The sequence below is a fragment of the Perognathus longimembris genome, chromosome 26, assembly GCF_023159225.1.
Source record: "Perognathus longimembris pacificus isolate PPM17 chromosome 26, ASM2315922v1, whole genome shotgun sequence".
Lineage (NCBI taxonomy): Eukaryota > Metazoa > Chordata > Mammalia > Rodentia > Heteromyidae > Perognathus > Perognathus longimembris.
Genome location: NC_063186.1, coordinates 3,483,385 through 3,500,205, shown reverse-complemented (window position 1 = coordinate 3,500,205; position 16,821 = coordinate 3,483,385). Strand labels below are relative to the sequence as shown.

The 16,821-nt window shown below is 53.3% G+C and overlaps 1 protein-coding gene across 1 annotated transcript; it reads right to left on the bottom strand.

Annotated features, from left to right (window-relative positions):
• Nucleotides 1-9,984: 9,984 nt before the first annotated feature.
• Rbp2 (retinol binding protein 2) lies at nucleotides 9,985-16,104 on the bottom strand. The gene is made up of 5 exons (XM_048334761.1): nucleotides 16,081-16,104; nucleotides 15,598-15,724; nucleotides 12,061-12,239; nucleotides 11,714-11,815; nucleotides 9,985-10,055 (listed from the first exon to the last, which is right to left on the bottom strand). Exons 2-5 carry the CDS (start codon nucleotides 15,668-15,670, stop codon nucleotides 10,005-10,007), a joined length of 405 nt encoding a protein of 134 aa, XP_048190718.1. The 5' UTR covers nucleotides 15,671-15,724; nucleotides 16,081-16,104; the 3' UTR covers nucleotides 9,985-10,004.
• Nucleotides 16,105-16,821: the final 717 nt, after the last annotated feature.

The following is a 16,821-nucleotide window of genomic DNA, read 5'->3' as shown; positions in this document are numbered from 1 at the left end:
GCATCACCTTTGTAATAACAATTAAACATATAAAACAAATTATAAATAAAAAGAATAAAATCAGGGCGGTGCTCTTCTTCATCACGGGAATGTGTGTTGGCTGCACAAAACTCGTGTGTGTGTGTGCACATGCCTACGCACACGTGCATGTGTGCATACATTTGCGGGTTCGCCCTCACAAAAACAAAACGCCCTCCCTCCTCAGAACCCCAGAGTCATCTTACCTACATCTTCACCTACAGTTCCCAGCCGTTTCCCCACGCACAGACACCTTCCCCCCACTAGGGGGTGCGTGAGTTCAGCCGCTTTTCCTTTCCTCCTCCTTTCTGTTCGGCTAGTGAACCCCGGGGAGTGAGCGCCACGAGTCTTTAAGTGAATCCTTCTCAACCCACCGCAGAGTGTGCAAATCACTTTCTCAGCTGATTCCGACATGTTAGGGTGATCTGGGAAATGGGAGTGGGCTCGCACCCTGAAATAGTCATTGCATTAAATGTGTTTACACACGCGCTGTTTCAAGCTCCGTGCAGCAAAACGCCATCCATCCTCGATATATATATATATATGTGTATATATATATGGCATTAAATAATTAGCTTTTGCCCGTAAAATGGGGATGCCAGGGCCTGAAGCCCGCGGACCTGGAGCGAGCAGAAGGAAGAAGCCCCCAGTGCGCACCCAGCGTGACGCGGCTGCTGTAACCCGCACGACAGACCCGCCCCGCACCAGCCCACCCGGCTTCGGCCGACTGCTTCCGCATTTGCGGCTCGGGCTGTTCTAGAAGAGCAGGTCTCTGGCTCTCAGCCTCCCGAGTAGCTAGGATTATAGGCCACCGTGCCCGGCTTTGTGCACGTTTCTTAAAACTCTCAGTGCCACAAAATGGGGTCACCTAAGTACCTCACCATGTAGAGTTGCGGTGAGGGCCTAATGAGAGCCACACCTGACACACGCGTGTGCCCTCCACACAGTGTGGCCTGTTGAGGTTTCACGTGGCTGTGCTGTTAGCTGGACCACTGCCCCCCCTTACCACTCTTATATTAGGCCGAGAGCTTAGTTCTCCACGCGAGCCAGCCTTCTCCAAAAGGCAAGTGCTCCATCTCTAAGCTTAGTCTCCTGTCTGTCTGTCTGTCTGTCTCTCTCTTTGTGGCTGGACTTGGGGCTTGAACTCAGGGCCCTGGTGCTGTCTCTTTGGATTTGTGGGTTTTCTTTTTTCCCCCTCAAGGTTTGTGATCTGCCACTTGAACCACAGCGCCACTCCCAGCCTTTTGCTGGAGGTTAGAGTCCCGAGGACTCTTCTACCTGGGCTGATTTCAAACTATGATCCTCAGGTCCCAGGCTTCTAGTCCTCCTGAGTATTACGGGTGTGGACCACTAGCACCCGATACGTGCTGGTCATCTTCTAAGCCAATTGTTTCTTTCTAGAACTTGGACTTTTTCCTCACTGTATTATTTGATATTTGGAAGGGAGGGGGAAACCAAGAAAATTTCTACTGTAATTTCTATGAACAGAACCTGATTAAGTAGTTGTCAGGAAATCAGAACAAAGGGAGTATTTTGCACTCCAAAGGCTTGCAATCAGCCATGAAAGGTCGGAATGGCACCTGTCATTTGAGGTGGAAATATGGTTTTCCCATCGCTCTGCAGGTGGCACATTATCTGCTCTAGTTTTTCTTCTCTGGGTTTCAGCTCAATTAAGTAGCAGAGTCAGCCCTGTTGCCTGCCCCGGGTTGAAACATCGGTGTAACACACTTAGTCATTCCCAGTGCATTCAGAGCAGCAGTTTGGGTTTAAAACATAATTAAGACAAGTTAGCCAGTCCCCTCCATCCCTTTGGGAGGGACAATTTGTCCTGGAGTTTGGTGAAAACATTCTCTGAAGTCAAGACAGAAACACAGGGATTGTTGACCGGATTAGGGTACGGGAGGAAACAACATTCAGAACAAAAACTATTTTGTGTCAACTACTAGAGCAAAGCAGGGAGCCCAGAGAGCTGGATTCAAATCCAGCTATCATTCCTGGTCAAGGGATCCTGGATCTGTTTGAAGCAAATAGATGTATGCACACAGGCCCAGTCATTCTCCCTCAGTGGCGTGTGGGCTTCCTCGGTGAGGTAATGGGGGGGGGGGAGGGGGGTGGTAGAGACATGTTAGAGATTTAAAATCGTAGGAAGAGCAGGACAGTGGTTACTCGTGAGGCTGGAATCAGCATCACACTTCGAAGCCTGGTTGGGCAAGAAAGTCTGTAAGACTCTTACCTTCAATTAATGAGCAAAAAAAAAAAAGCCAGAAGTGAAGGTGTGGCTCAAGTGGTAGAGCGCCAGCCGTGAGTGAAAAAAAGATAAGGGATGATGGCTAGGCCCTGAGTTCAAGCTCCAGTAACACAGACACACAGACACACACACCCCATGTGGAGAGTCAGATCGAGCTCTCCCAAGTCAGAGTCCTGTGATCTGGCAGATCGTCTCTGTCAGTGCGGGCTCAGGCCACCAGCATCGTGGCACTCCCAGAGACGATCTGTGTGGGCAGAGGGTACGAGGAGGCGCATCGGGGCCACGGCATGGGGTGAACGCCACTTGGAGATGACGTACTTCAGTCAATCAACAGCCACCAAACAAATGGCCCAGCGCCATGGCCAAGCTCTTCATAATGCAGGTCTCTGATGATCGTGGAACGAGGAACTTGGCCCGTCCTGTGAATGACTCTGTGTGTGTGTGTGTGTCGCACACACATCCACATTCAATAGAAGCAGAACCAAAAGAATGCTGAACAATTGCCCAATTAGCTGTCCTGGCAATTACGGCAATGTGACATTCGGTAATGATCGTTTAAAACTAAATTGCCCGTTTTGAAAGTGTCCTGGTAGCTCAGTCGTCATGCCAACTGGCTCTTAGAGTGGCGACTGCCCGTCGCTTGTGAGAGTCTGGGCACAATGGCCGCCTTCACACAGGGCCCACGCCGGCCGGCTTGATTAACAAAGTTGGAACTAGGGAGGGAAGGAAGGGTTGGGAGAGAGCTTGGGCGGGGCTCCCGGTTCCCAGGTGAGTCAGCCCCCCCTCAGCCTGCCACACCTGAGGACAGAGGTAGGGCCGGGCCGGGCCAAGGACTGCGCGTGGACACGGTCCTGTATCAGCTGATGTGGGATTCTCGAATCGATGACTCAGGACAGAAATCAGACAAGAGAATGGGCGGGGGGGGGGGCAGAAATGACAGGTTCTAGAAACTGAACGCCAGCATCAACTGAGAGCCCACCTGACTCTTTCCACCACTTGTCCTGAAAATGAAGAGGGCTGAGGTCAAGACTTACATCCTCTTCCCCTTAGTGTTAGGGGCCTGGTCTCGTGGACGGGTCTGCTTACTCTCCCAGGACGCACTGGAACGTTTGTTCTCACTGGCGTTGTTCCCTCGGCATCCTGAGTGCCACAAAGCAGACACCAGCCTGGATTCTACGGGGGGGGGGGGGACATTCCCACACGCGTGTCCGTGCAGCCCAGGCTGAGCCTCGGGGTCAGCAAACACTTCTGGGATCTGCCCTTAAAAACCGGAGCTTGGATCGCAGGGAGCCCTGGGAATGCTTCACCGCCACACCCGAAGATGACCCCACGACGCTCCCGGAATCTCCCATCAGCCCCCGCTTCCGCCCTGGTGCCCTGTGAGATGCGTTTATGGTGGCCAGGGAGTCCCCGGAGGTCACCTGGGACGTGGAGGGTGCTGCCCCCTACGGGAAGACCTGAGTACTGCACGGGTGAGGATTTATCTACTGGGCAGAGAAGGGCTGGGAGCAATTCTGGGGGGGGGGGGGGGAGGAGACGGTCGCTATGCCCCTCGACATGCCTGGCGTTCACCCACTAGGTGCCAGTAGCACTCCTCTCCCGGCGATGCCCTCCGACTTCCCTGAAAGGCTCCCGAGGGCAAAACGCTTCCCTGGAATAACACCGGTTCCCCCTCCCACCTTTTTTGAAAGTATAAATAGCCCATTGTTGCTTCAGCCACTAATAATTATATGCTGGTTAGCCGCTAGGCATTGTGCGGAGAGAACATTGTGTGGAGAGAACAGGACAGGCCTGATCCCATTTATCTGGGGCTAGAGCATTACCAGGGCCTTGGCTTTTCTTTTGTTCCAAGACTGCAGTTATTATTAACCAGGTGTCTGAGTTTCCCTGGTCCATGGGCGACCTGCCCTACCTCCTGCCGTCCGGTAACAGGAGAGGAGGTGAATCTGCTCCGGTTGCATTTGGATAATGAAGGGGAAGGGGACTGGAAATCCAGGGAGCACGGCACGAGGGGTAGGGAGGACTCCTCGCCCCGTGTCACCGGAAGCACTGCGAGGGGAAGAGACCTCCCAGCCAACCTGGAAGCCAGAGAGACTGGGGTTCCCCCCCCCCCCCCCGCCCCGTCCATTCTAAGGACAAGGCCTGAATCGGTCTAGACAGCCAAGTCAAGGCCCCAGGTCCCAACGCCACGCCCCAAGGACCAAGCTTAAATCTGGAGGCCCCTCCGCCTGGTGCAGCCGTCACCCCCAATGTGACGGGACCAGCAGCCAACCAACGAGTCACAAGCACAGTGAACCGGGCGCTGAGCCTCCTGCCCAGCCACCGCTCCGCTGCGGCTTGAGATGAGGCCCAAGATCTGGGCTCCAGAGAAAAGGATGTTTGGTTGTTTGTTGTTGTTTTCAATTGTTTTGTTTTTGACGGTACTGGGGCTTGAACTCAGGTCCTGCGTGCTCTCTCTTGTTAGGTTTTTAAAGTAGGTAGCCGGTAAAGGAGAACACCACGCGGTATTCAGGCAGGAGAGAACGTTTATTACCGAACTGCTGGCCTGTGGCCAAGGTGATCCATGGCCGGAGAGAAGGGAGAGAGAGAGAGAGAGACCCCCACTCAGCCCTGCTTTATTTAGGGCAGGGGCAAGGGGTGTGGCCAGGTGGATTAGGATGTGACCTCAGGGAAAGGGGAGGTAACTGCCTCCAGGTCTGCAGGTTACCCAGGTAAATGGGTGGAGACTTAATGAGGTGGGGGCATCTACATGGAGCCCTCAGGGAGAGGACCTAACATTCCAGCCTTTTAATAGTAATGAAAAAGGACGAAGACTCTCTCTGGCTGCTTCCTGCTGGCAAGGGGCGTCGGCATTAGGGGTAAAAGGCAGAAATGTGGCCTCTCCTGGAGAAGACGAGCAGCAGGGTCCCTTGGTGGTAGATGCCAGTCCTTGAATGAAGCCTGGAAGAAGTCTCATGAGGCAGGGGCTGGACAAAAAAAATATTAAGGCAAAAGGAAGGGTCTAGGGCACAAAATTAAAAATTGGGTGACTTGGACAGTTCTTATACTCAGGCATGGACATTAGATGGACAAGCTACTATCTCTTGATCCCCCGGCTCTGATTAATTTTGAAAGGGCGAGACAAAGTGACTCCATTTAGGATGTGACATAATTCTCCTCTTACTCCTCTCCCTGATCCTTGTTCCCGGAACTGGCTGAGTCCCAGTGGTCTAGTTGCTTGTTGCTGGGATGGCTTGTCCCCGATGGCATTCACAGGATTTGAACCCAGGGCCTGGGCACTGTCCCTGAGCACTTCTGCTCCAGGCTAGTACTCTACCACTTGAGCTCCACTTCTGGCATTTGGCTGGTAAGAGATAAGTCTCTTCAGCCATGCTTCCAGCCTGGCTCTTCGCTGATTAATTGGGAGATGGAGTTTGAGAGAGATTTTTAGCCCTGGCTGGCTTCGAATTGCAATCCAAGGAGTCTTTGCAACAAAAGCCCTTTTGATTTCCAATTAAAACAAGGAGACCAAGGGTACTAGAGCTTACCTGTACCTTGTCAAGAACTGACCAAATACTTGCCAGAATTCTGCAATGACAAAACTCAGTAGATGTGATGAGTTTTAGCACAGATATATAGCTAGATGGACATACTAACTAATGACATTTACACAGACATACACACTGTGCACATAGGTTTTACAGCATGCAAAAATGAATTTCAGCAGTAGACTCTTGGAATTCCAATAGTAAATGACTTCTTTTTTTTTTCCCAATATTTTAGAACCACGTGGTCAGTTAGAAAAACAATTTTGCTAGCAAACAACAATTTTCAGATTATCAAATGAAGAAACCATATTTTGATAAACGCCAGTGGGATGCCATGTTGAGGGGGGTGGCAGGACACAAACACACTAATAGAGAACACGTGGCATGGCATAATGGCGCCTGAGCTGATGCCTGTTAAACCCAATATCCACCACGTGGTCAATGCTGGAGAAAAGAACTTTTAGATATCTTTGCTGACAAAGCACATTGCTGGTCAAGCCTCAGTTTCGAAGCTCTGTGAAAAGAGGCAGCTTTGTGAGCAAGGCACACAACAATGGTACGACTTGGGAATTTTATAAAGTAAGCAAGTAAGCAGGAAGATGAGAGAGAGAGAGAGGAAAAGGAAGAGAAAGAGAGGAAAAGAGAAAGAGAGAGGGAGAGAGCCTGAATATAAGTGACTTCTAACCATTTACCATTGCAGTGGCAAAAACTATCTGAGCGAGTATTTCGAGCAGGCCTCATTGCACTGTCAAGAGGCGTGCTAGCAGTTTCCCGGCTCGGGTGTGACTGTGATGCAAAACCCGAAAAGCACGGGAGGGAGGCGCCTGGTGAGTGAATGAGCTTACCGGGCAGAAGCGGCAGGCAGAAGCGGCAGAAGCGGCGGATGGAGCGGCAGAGAACCGGAGCAGCAGCAGTTTCACTCACCAGGGTAGACAAGTGGTGTGGAGGTGGAGGTGGATGTGGAGGCCAGCAATGGTATTAGTGAAAAGTGCCGCGTGGCTACTCGCAGCAGTTCGGTTCGCGGAAAAAGGGCCGTCAGGACTGGGGATACTCCCAGAAAAAGGAGAAAAATAGATGGGAATTCCGCTTGTCCTGACTCTTAAGCCCTTCCCGAGTCACGGCACCATATATGTTAGGTTTTTAAAGTAGGTAACCGGTAAAGGAGAACGCCATGCGGTATTCAGGCAGGAGAGAACGTTTATTACCGAACTGCTGGCCTGTGGCCAAGGTGATCCATGGCCGGAGAGAAGGGAGAGAGAGAGAGAGCGACCCCCACTCAGCCCTGCTTTATTTAGGGCAGGGGCAAGGGGTGTGGCCAGGTGGATTAGGATGTGACCTCAGGGAAAGGGGAGGTAACTGCCTCCAGGTCTGCAGGTTACCCAGGTAACTGGGTGGAGACTTAATGAGGTGGGGGCATCTGCATGTAGCCCTCAGGGAGAGGACCTAACATCTCTGAGCTTTCTCGTTCGAGGCCTGCGCCTTGGGCCGCAGCTCCGCATCGCGTGGTTCACTGGAGATCAGAGCCTCAGACTTTCCTGCCTGGCCTGGCTTCGAACTGTGATCCTCAGACCTGAGCCTTCTGAGCCCCAGAGGCTCTCGACTCGCTGAGGGGAGGTTGTGAGCTTGACAACAGCGCCTTCGGAGATGAAAACCATGGACTTTGATAAAGGAAAACATTTCCACGGAGCTCTTAAACACGTCACAGGAGTTTAAAAGCAATTAGGCTAATAAAAAGAGTCTATCGGTTCCGATTCAGTAACGGTTCCCTTTCGCTGGCTCCGCCATCCTTTAAGGGTTAGATTACGATTTGGATGTATTTGGAAAAGGTTATGTTCGCCATTTGCCTGAAGACGGATGGGCGACGAACAGGACGGAGACTCAGCTGGGTGGCCATCAGGAGGCTGGGCTTTGTGAGGCTCTAGTGCAACTCCGGCACCACTACATCCGGGCATTCACCCTGGGCACCGTTCCTGCCTCCCCGGGGTGACGCAGGGCTCGCCCCGGTGCGCGGGTTTGTTAAGGATCCAGAGAGCTAAGGCACAGATGCGAAGGACGTGAGGTTTCAGCTGCTTCCCGCGCCACGGTCCCTCCGTCCCCCCTTCCCAATCGCTCTCTCTCCTTCCCCTCGCCCTTACTGAGGGTGAAACTCAGGGCCCCACAGATGGTTTTGGGTTGTTTGTTTGCTTTAGCACTACTGGAAATTGAATCCCGGATTTCAGACTTGCTAGGCAGGGGTTCTACATCCGGAGACACGCCTCCCACCCCACCCGTGTGTGTGCTGGTCCTGGGGCTTGAACTCAGGGCCTGAGTGTTGTCCCTGAGCTTCTCCTGCTTCAAGCTCTACCACTTGAGCCACAGCGCCACTTCCTGCTTCTTTTTTGGTAGTTTAGTGGAGATAAGACTCTCGGACTTTCCTGCCTAGACTGGCTTCGAACTGTGATCCTCAGATCTCAGCCTCCCCGAGTCGCTAGGATGGCAGGCGTAAGTCCCGGGCACCTGGCTAGGTTGGTTGTGATTGAGGTAGGGTCTCCCTTTGTACCCAGGCTGGCCGGGGCTGTGATCCTTCTACTTGACCTTCCCTTGAAGCTGGGATGCTAGGTGTTTGCCACCGTGCCTTAGCCATTGGTTGAGATGGAGTCTCTTGAACGTTTGTGTTGGAGCCGGCCTCCACCCTGCTCAGCCCTGCTCTCGAGTCGCTGGGGTTTCAGGACTGAGGCCAGGGTAGTTTCAACGAAGAGGATCACGTCTTCATTGCCCGTTTCCAATGCAAACAGGAGATGGGGGAGGAGAGCCCCGTGTGTGTGTGTGTGTGTGTGTGTGTGTGTGTGTGTGTGTGATACACTTCCGCTCGGGTCTCCGTCAGTCCTTACAATTCTCCCTGAGGTAGGTTCACTGGACAGATGGGAACACGGAGGCTGAGAGGGGAATTAGCCACACAGCTGCTTGCGAGGCGAGGCCCAGTCCGAACGCCACGTCCCAACCACCTGTTTTGTGAACTGGAATTTGCACGGATCTGTCTTCCTTTAGCTTTCAAGAGTTCCCTCCCCCCCCGCCCCCCTCGCCCCGTCCTCAGTTTATAACCAACCCAACCCCTCTCTTCACACGTGGAGGCCGGCAGATCCGAGAGCCTCTGAGTCCCTTCGTACCACCCCGATCACACGCACCAGCGGGGACCAGGGGGGTGGCCTCTGCCGCCCCCTCCCAGCGAGCCCCGCGGAGGCTGGGGTGGCGGTCACGGACATCGAAGGCTGTCATCCTAGCTACTCGGGGGGCTGAGATTTGGGGACTGTCGCTCAAAACCCAAGATTGCAGACAAATCTCAGGGACTCTTTTTTTTTTTTCTTTTTCAATTAAGTACCGGAAGCCAGCAGTGCGGAATGGACGGAGGCTGCTCAGTACCTGTCGCTTCCCCAGTGGATGGTGGCGAGAAAGGAGACCAGAGCTGGAGAGAGGCAGCTGCTCCGACCACGGTGCAGGGCTGAAGGTTCAAGACCAGGGATGGCCGGCGCCGTGGTCGGGAGCTGAGGGCAGCTCTGTGCGGCCTGCTCAGATCTAGAGATCTAGAGGATCACGGTTCAAAACCAGCCTGGGCAGAGAAGCATGTGAGACGCCTCTAAAATAACCAGCCAAAAGCAGGGCTGGAAGGGTGGCTCCGATGGTATGATGCCGGCCTACCGAGCGAGCCGGAGGAGGGCCAGGCCCTGAGTTTGAACCCCTAGGACAAGCAACCAACCAACCAAAGCCAGGAAACACATAGAATGTCAGAGAACTAACGCGCTACACCCGTTCAAAGGCACGTCTCTCAAATGGGTGTGTGTGTGTGTGTGTGTGTGTGTGTGTGTGTGTGTTCAGGATTCCATGGGGAATGTTGTGTGTCTGAGAACACTGTCGGGGACAACAGCCCCCCCTCCCCCCGCAAACTAATCATAACAAATGAAGAAAGGAATAAAACAAAACAGAAGCAATGAGCAAACAACAAAGCATACATACAGCCTTCTGCCCGTGCAGAACACCCAAGGGCTCTGGAAATAAAGGAAAATAGATAGGAAGCTTCGAATGCGTGCCGGTGAGGTTTGTTGTTGCTTTTCATTTAATGCCAGGTTTCCACGGGGGGGGGGGGGAGGAGAGTGCCCCCGTGTGACACACGCGGTCCCTGGAAGCCCATCCGGGTCCTTCGCTTCCCAGAGCCCCGCGGGCCCCTCCCCAGGCCTTCACTTCTTCTTGAACACTTGCCGGCACACCTGGTCGCCGCAGGTCAGTTCCTGCAACGGGAGAAAGTCGGTGAAGAGCTGCGGGGCCCAGCCTTCCTCCCGCCCGTTCCCCCCTCCGGAGGCATGGGTAGGGGCGGGGGGGGGGCTGCAATAAAGAGGGTGCTTCGTCATCCCGGGCTAAGTTCATCGCACAGACCCTGCAGGGATTCTGATACTCGACTGGAGCCTGAACCACTATAAAAATTACACTCTTGGGCAGGAGTTCTCCTACTTCTGTGATTAAAGCCCCATCACCTCGCTCGTAAAAACGCGGCAGAGTCACCAGGCAAGGAAGGATCGGGCGTGGGGAAGAGCTGATGCTAGCTGCTGAGCCCCAGAACGGCCCGGCCAGCTCTGTCTGTGCAACCCCTCGAAGGAGGAGAGGAACCCCGAGTGAGGAAGACCGCCATGCTCTTGGCGGTAGTGACAGATCTGTTGTCTCAGTCGCAGGTTCCACTGGGAATGGTTCCATAATTAGAAAACAACAACAACAACAAAACATCCATCACCTAGCCAGATACCGGTGGCTCCCGCCTGTCATCCTAGCTACTCAGGGGACTGAGATCTGAGGATCACAGTTCAAAGCCAGCCCCGGGCAGGAAACTCTGCGAGACTCTTCTCGCCACAAGTGGAGGCGTGACACAAGTGCTAGAGCTTCAGCCTTGAGTGAAAAAGCTAAAAGAACAGGGCCCTAGGCCTTGAGGTCAAGCCTTAGCACTGGCACGTGGGGACAGACAGACAGACAGACACACACACACACACACACACACACACACACACACTTTTCATCCAAACTAGAGCAGCGAGGGAATAATTGTCAGTGGAAAACACGCAGAAGGCCTCCCATATATCACGAGCTTAGGTAACGAGCGCGGGCGAAGCAAGGCTGACTCTGAAGGGCACCTTGACAATCTGACCGTGGACGCTGGGGCCGGGCACTTACTCGCCCGACACCATAGGGGAGTGGGCGAATGAATGAATGAATGAATGAAGACCCAAGTGAGTCATTCATTCTACAAATGAGTGTCTGGATGCATGAAGGACGGAGAAAATTTCCACTATTTGGATGCTGGGGGCTATAAGTTGCCTTGAATTCAGAAGGAAGAATGAAAAAAAAACAAAAGCTGTCTGGGTCGATGCAGTTTATTTTAAAGATACCCGCCATGGCTTTGTCCATTCCGTCCTGGTATGAAATGGATCTGAAGTATTTGGGGGTCTGGGAAGATCACGTCTCAGGAGAAACCACAGCCTGAGACAATCCCCCCCCCCCCCCCGCCCAGCTGCCTCTCCCCTGTGAAGTCCACCACGCCGCCTCTCCCCCGTTGGGGGCTCCCATAATTGAGAGACGGCCTGGTCTTCCCCTTCTCTAGGGCACCTCAATACCGGGGTGCACATTTCTCCCCAGCTGATCTTTAACAGGTTCCCAGCCTTTCGTCTTGGATCCCAGCTTCCTAACTCAGCATTCTTAAAGTCGCTTTTTAATTGCAGCCGTTCATAGAAACAGCCATATAGATTTCTTGCCGGAGTCCCCTGGGCCAGACGGAAATGGCTTTCTCACCCGAAGACCAGCCCCGCTTTGGCTGGTGCCCAGGGAAGGGCTGCAGGGCCATTAGTCTTGTCAGAGCCTCCAGCCAGGGGAAGGGGCCGCTGTGCAGACCCCCGGGACTCACCAGGTGCAGTTTGTCTCCTTCAACCCACTGCTTCCAGCCTCGGTTCGCCTTCTCTCCCTTCTGCACACACACCAGGGCCTCTCCTTCCCAGGTGACCAGCGACTGCCGGACAGATCCCCAGACAGGTCAGACAGACGGTGTCCCAACCCCGATCCTCAGATCTCAGCCTCCTGAGTAGCTAGGATGCCAGGCGCGAGCCACCGGCGCCCGGCTGACTCTGTGTGTGTGTGTGTGTGTGTGTGTGTGTGTGTGTGTGTGTGTGTGTGTGTGCTTCCCTGGTGAAGACACACAACCCACTCCGGTACTGCGCGCTACACCAGTGTAACCCTCCCGGCCCATGGTGGCACCTTGACATTCCGGTTGTCCAGGCCCTTTGTGTGCTCCTCAAACTCCACCCCCACGGTGAAATCCAAGTCGTAGTTCCGGAACGTGCTGTTGGTTTTTGTCTTGAAGCTGTCTCCGTCTTGAACGATAATCTTGGTCTGACTCAGACGAACTGCGATCTTGCGGGTGGCGAAATCGATATCTGTTGGGCAGAGGAGTCCGGGGAGGGGAGGGGTGACTTGCTCAGGTAGATTCACTCAGTCCTTTAACAGGGCCGAGCGCTCAGGCCCGAGCCACCCACCGGAAAGGTCACAGAGCAGCTCTCGCTCCTTCCAGCACACTGGGGTTCCTCTTGAGTTTATTGTAAAGGTTTCATGGTTTAAAACTTAAAAAAAAAAAATTCTTACCAGGCACCGGTGGCTCCTATTTATAATCCTAGCTACTCAGGAGGCTGAGATCTGAGGCTCGTGGTTCAAAGCCAGCCCGGGCAAGAAGAAAGTCCACGAGATTCTTATTCCCATTTAACTACCAGAAAACAGGAACTGTGGCTCAAAGTGGTAGAGCACTAGCCTTGAGAAAAATTGCTCGGGGACTGTGTCTAGGCGCCGAGTTCAAGCCCCATGCATGACAGACACACACAAAGAAATTCTTGGAAGGCCACCGGTGTTTAGCATGGACAAAGCTGGAACTTCTGTAACTCTCCCCTCCTCTCCCCTCCCCTTCTCCCCTCCCTTCCCTATTTCCTTTTTCTCCCTCCCTCCTTTTCTCCTGTTCATTTCTTTCTCTCTCTCTGTCTCTCACCCTCCCTCCCTCCTTTCTGTTTGTCCTGGTAGGACTAGGGTTTGCACTCAGAGCCAAGGTTTTCTCATGATAAAAATGAGGGAAAGGATGCTCACCTCACCAGATTAGGAGGAGGAACAGTCAGTGTAAAAAAAAAAAATCTCCTGAGGGGCTGGGACCATGGCCTAGTGGTAGAGCGCTTGCCTCGTATACACGAAGCCCTGGGTTCGATTCCCCAGCACCACATATGTAGAAAATGGCCAGAAGGGGCGCTGTGGCTCAAGTGGCAGAGTGCTAGCCTTGAGCAAAAAGAAGCCAGGGACAGTGCTCAGGCCCTGAGTCCAAGGCCCAGGACTGGCAAATAAAGAAGAGAAAAAGAAATTCCCCTGAAATGCTGTTCTTGTGGGTACTCACTGAACCTTGGCCTTATCTAAATTTGACCTTGTCTGTGAAGGTCAAATAGGGATCTGATCATCACTCTCTCTCCAGAGTGAAAACTGCGGGTCACCATGAGGTCTCCCCCACCTTCCCGCGTGGTCCCCACGGTGGCTGGCTTATGGGCTCTTTATCGGCCCCGATGGGGCGTTCCCCTGGTGGGGGACAGCTTCCTCTCTCTGGAGCTGGGTTGAGAAGTAAGTAGCTTGTGTTCAAGCCTCCTTGTGGCGTGTTAGGAGGTGGAGAAAGAAAACCAGAGGTCATCTGTTGATCAGACCAAGTACAGAGGAACCTCCAGGCAAACCGTTCAACTGGAAATTAGAGAAATGTCGACCCTGAGAGTTCCTCCGCAAGGAAATGTAATTCCACGCTGTAGACGGGCCAGTGCGGCCCAGCAAGTGTCAGCAGCGGGTCCAGAGTCGCCCGGCTGCCCAACCGCGTCTTACAGATCAAGCTCCCTTGCCATTTATAATGTAGGCTCAAACAAACAAAAAAAACCCCGCTGGCTTGTCCCCAGTTGCCGAGAAAAGTAGATTATAGCTACAAATGCCCATTGCTGAGAGAACCGGATTGTCCGGGAACGCCACCCCCGGTCAATCTTTCTAACCAATGCCTTGGGAAATCTTATTAGGAGCTCTATGCAAATGGTTGAATCAAGCCTTGCGGCGGCTCCTCAGATTAAACAGGGGCTCGGTCTCCCAGCTACGGGTTACTCAAATCACCTCTGCTCCACCCCACGGAGGGGAGCCAAGTGTTCTGCTAGATTCCCGGCCGGATATTTCTAATCTAAAGGGTCTGCTGCAGTGGTAGCACGTGTACACGCACATATACGCGCGTGCACACGTGAACAAATTACAAAACCACTTCCCCCTGAACTTTGCCGAGCAAATTATTTTCCTGGTACGGTATTTTTAACACCAGGGTTATCAAATATGTTTTATCTGCTTTTCTGGATTAAAGGCACCTCTGAGCCTGATTTATAGCCAGGTGAAATGAATTTCTGTCTCAAAAGGAAAGGTCCAAAGGCAAGCTATTGCTGAATAATATATATGGCTTATAGCTGCTGCAGGAGAGACCAAAAAAAAACCCTACAAGAGCAGCAAAGTGACTTTATTAAAGCATACTTTTCATAACTGCATTTTGAACAATGCAAGCCATAAAGGTGAAATACGAGTGTGCTACCCCACGTTAAAATGCTTTGTAATGTACGCGCGAGAAACGCTGGAGTCGCAGGCTAACAGGGCAGGCGCTCTTTGTAAATTAAAGAGCAGAGCTGCACGTACATTCATCACCAGAAGCCCGAGAGCGTAGCTTCGATGGGCTTCAAACCCGGACCCCTAATTCTCCACTCCTGGGCACTTTCCAGGCAATTGTGGGAAGTGGAATGGAGAGCCATCTTCTCTCTCTCTCTTTTTTTTTTCCTCTATATCATTTCCTCTTCCAGAGATCATGGTTATGGAAGTAGACTGTCCCCCTCCCCATCTGCCTCCTCCTCCTCTCCTTCCTCCCCTCCTGGACATCCAAGGCTGCCTGCAAGCCGCTAGGGCACCTCCCTGCTTCCTCTCTCCACCCTTAGCCTAGAACTCACTGTTGGGCCGGGCTGGAGGGTCCCAGTGGGGTGTTGTTAATATGCGCGAGGACTTCTCCAGGGTGTGTGATATCATTGTTTACCTTGGGTCATCAGACATTCATCCATCCATCCATCCATCCATCCATTCATTCATTCATTCATAGCATCTCAATCCCCAATGGCCAGTGACCTGTCGGTCTACACTGCAGAGAGCCGGGTGCAAAGAGGTCACGTAATTCCTCCACGGCAAGTTTGGATCTGATGCTTGGAGGAAAGGAAGGCCCAATCCAAACCCTGTGGGGGGAGGGAACCCTTGAGAACCCCTTGCCCACGCGCATGGTGTAAACCGGGGCGGAAGAGCCCAGAAAGAGGCTGTTTACCGAGAGACGATCTCTGGGAGACAGCTGAAGGCGCGTCTCACTGAAGGAGCACCCCCCATCGCCGGGGGAAAGCGGGGGGGCGGGGGGCAGGGGTGTCAGCAGGGATGCCTTCTTCCCCTACCTTCTTCCAGAAAAGATGGGATGCTAAGGTCCCATGGTGCAGAGCCCTGGGTTAAACAGAAACGGAATGTGATGCCTAAAGTCACCACAGGGCGTTTTATTATTGAAACAAAGGATGCAAAAACCCCATAAAGCCCCTTTCTGATGACATTATACACGTCCCAGGCGGCTAGCCTGCCTCTCATACCTTGAGGCTCGCAAACAACTCCTGCCACCAGGATAGGAAAGCGCAACTCCACCCGGCCCCTCTCCCTCCCCAGGGCCCTCGCTCCTACCCAAGGCCTTCATGTAGCCTTCGAAGTTGTCATTGCTCTCCATCTCCCAGGTTCCATTCTGGTCCCTCGTCATGCCGGTGGCCTCTGGTTCGGTGCTGGGTCTACGGCCGATGGGTCACACAGCAGGCTGCGGGGAGAGCGTGATAAGACGAGTTGCTTTTATAGCTCAGCGGACCCGGTTTATGGACCTAAAGATATCAGCGTCAAAGGTCGCAGGCACAACTCAAAGGACCTTTCCTTCCTCTCGCAAAGGTCAGTGGGTCTGTGGACGAGGCTAAGAAGCACAAAGTTCTGCTGCGGCCTCCGCCACGCTCGGGGAGAGGGCCACCTGCTCAGCTCCTAGCTCCTTCTAGAACAATCCATCCGTCCCTGAGGAAAACAAGTCATCCCCCCCAGTTCCCACCAATATAAACCACAGGATACCAACACACCGGCCTCGAACCGGGGGCCCCCAGGCTGGTGAAGCTGAGCTCCAAGTCGGACCTCACCGGGCTCTGCTCTCCCAGGCAATGGCTGAGAAAGCCCTGTGCCTTGTGTTTACACGTTCTTGCTTTACAGAGAAGCAAATGACTTGCAAGTGACTCAGCCAGGATGTAAACCCGGGTCTGTGTGGCTCCAAAGTCCCGTCCTCACAGTCTGCTGGTCAGCTTGCAAAGGTGACCAGAGCCTGACCGACCCGAGAGCCCGACCTGGCAAACCACACCTCTCCTCCCAACACGCACAGGAAAGGAGAACTCAAGACCCTGTTCTCAGCGATCAAACCCAGCCCCGGGGAGCAAATCACTCAAGGCCTAGAGAGGGGTCCTGTGCTATCCCTTCCCTTCCAGACCTGTCCTGCAGGGGAGCTGGCAGGCGACTCTCAGCCGTGTTTCTCAGAGGCTTTGCCCCGTGTTTTCCCTGCCTCCCACGCCAGGCAAAAACCGATCGATTAGCCGGGGGCTGGTGGCTCCCGCCTGTCATCCTAGCTGCTCAGGAGGCTGAGATCTCTCCCTCTCTCGCTCCCTCTCTCCTTGGTATTAACCCGATATAGGTGCCATCTTAGCAGCAGTGTGGAGCTCCTGGAATGAAGACTACTTGTGCGAGGAAGCAAGGGGCCCTGTGCAGCAGAGAATCCTGATTTTCAACATTCTCTAGCGGCGGCAGGGCAGAAGGATTTTGATTACCGGTGGTTCTACGGGAAAAAAAACAACAGCAAACTCTTCTCTCCAGGACTTCAAATGAAAT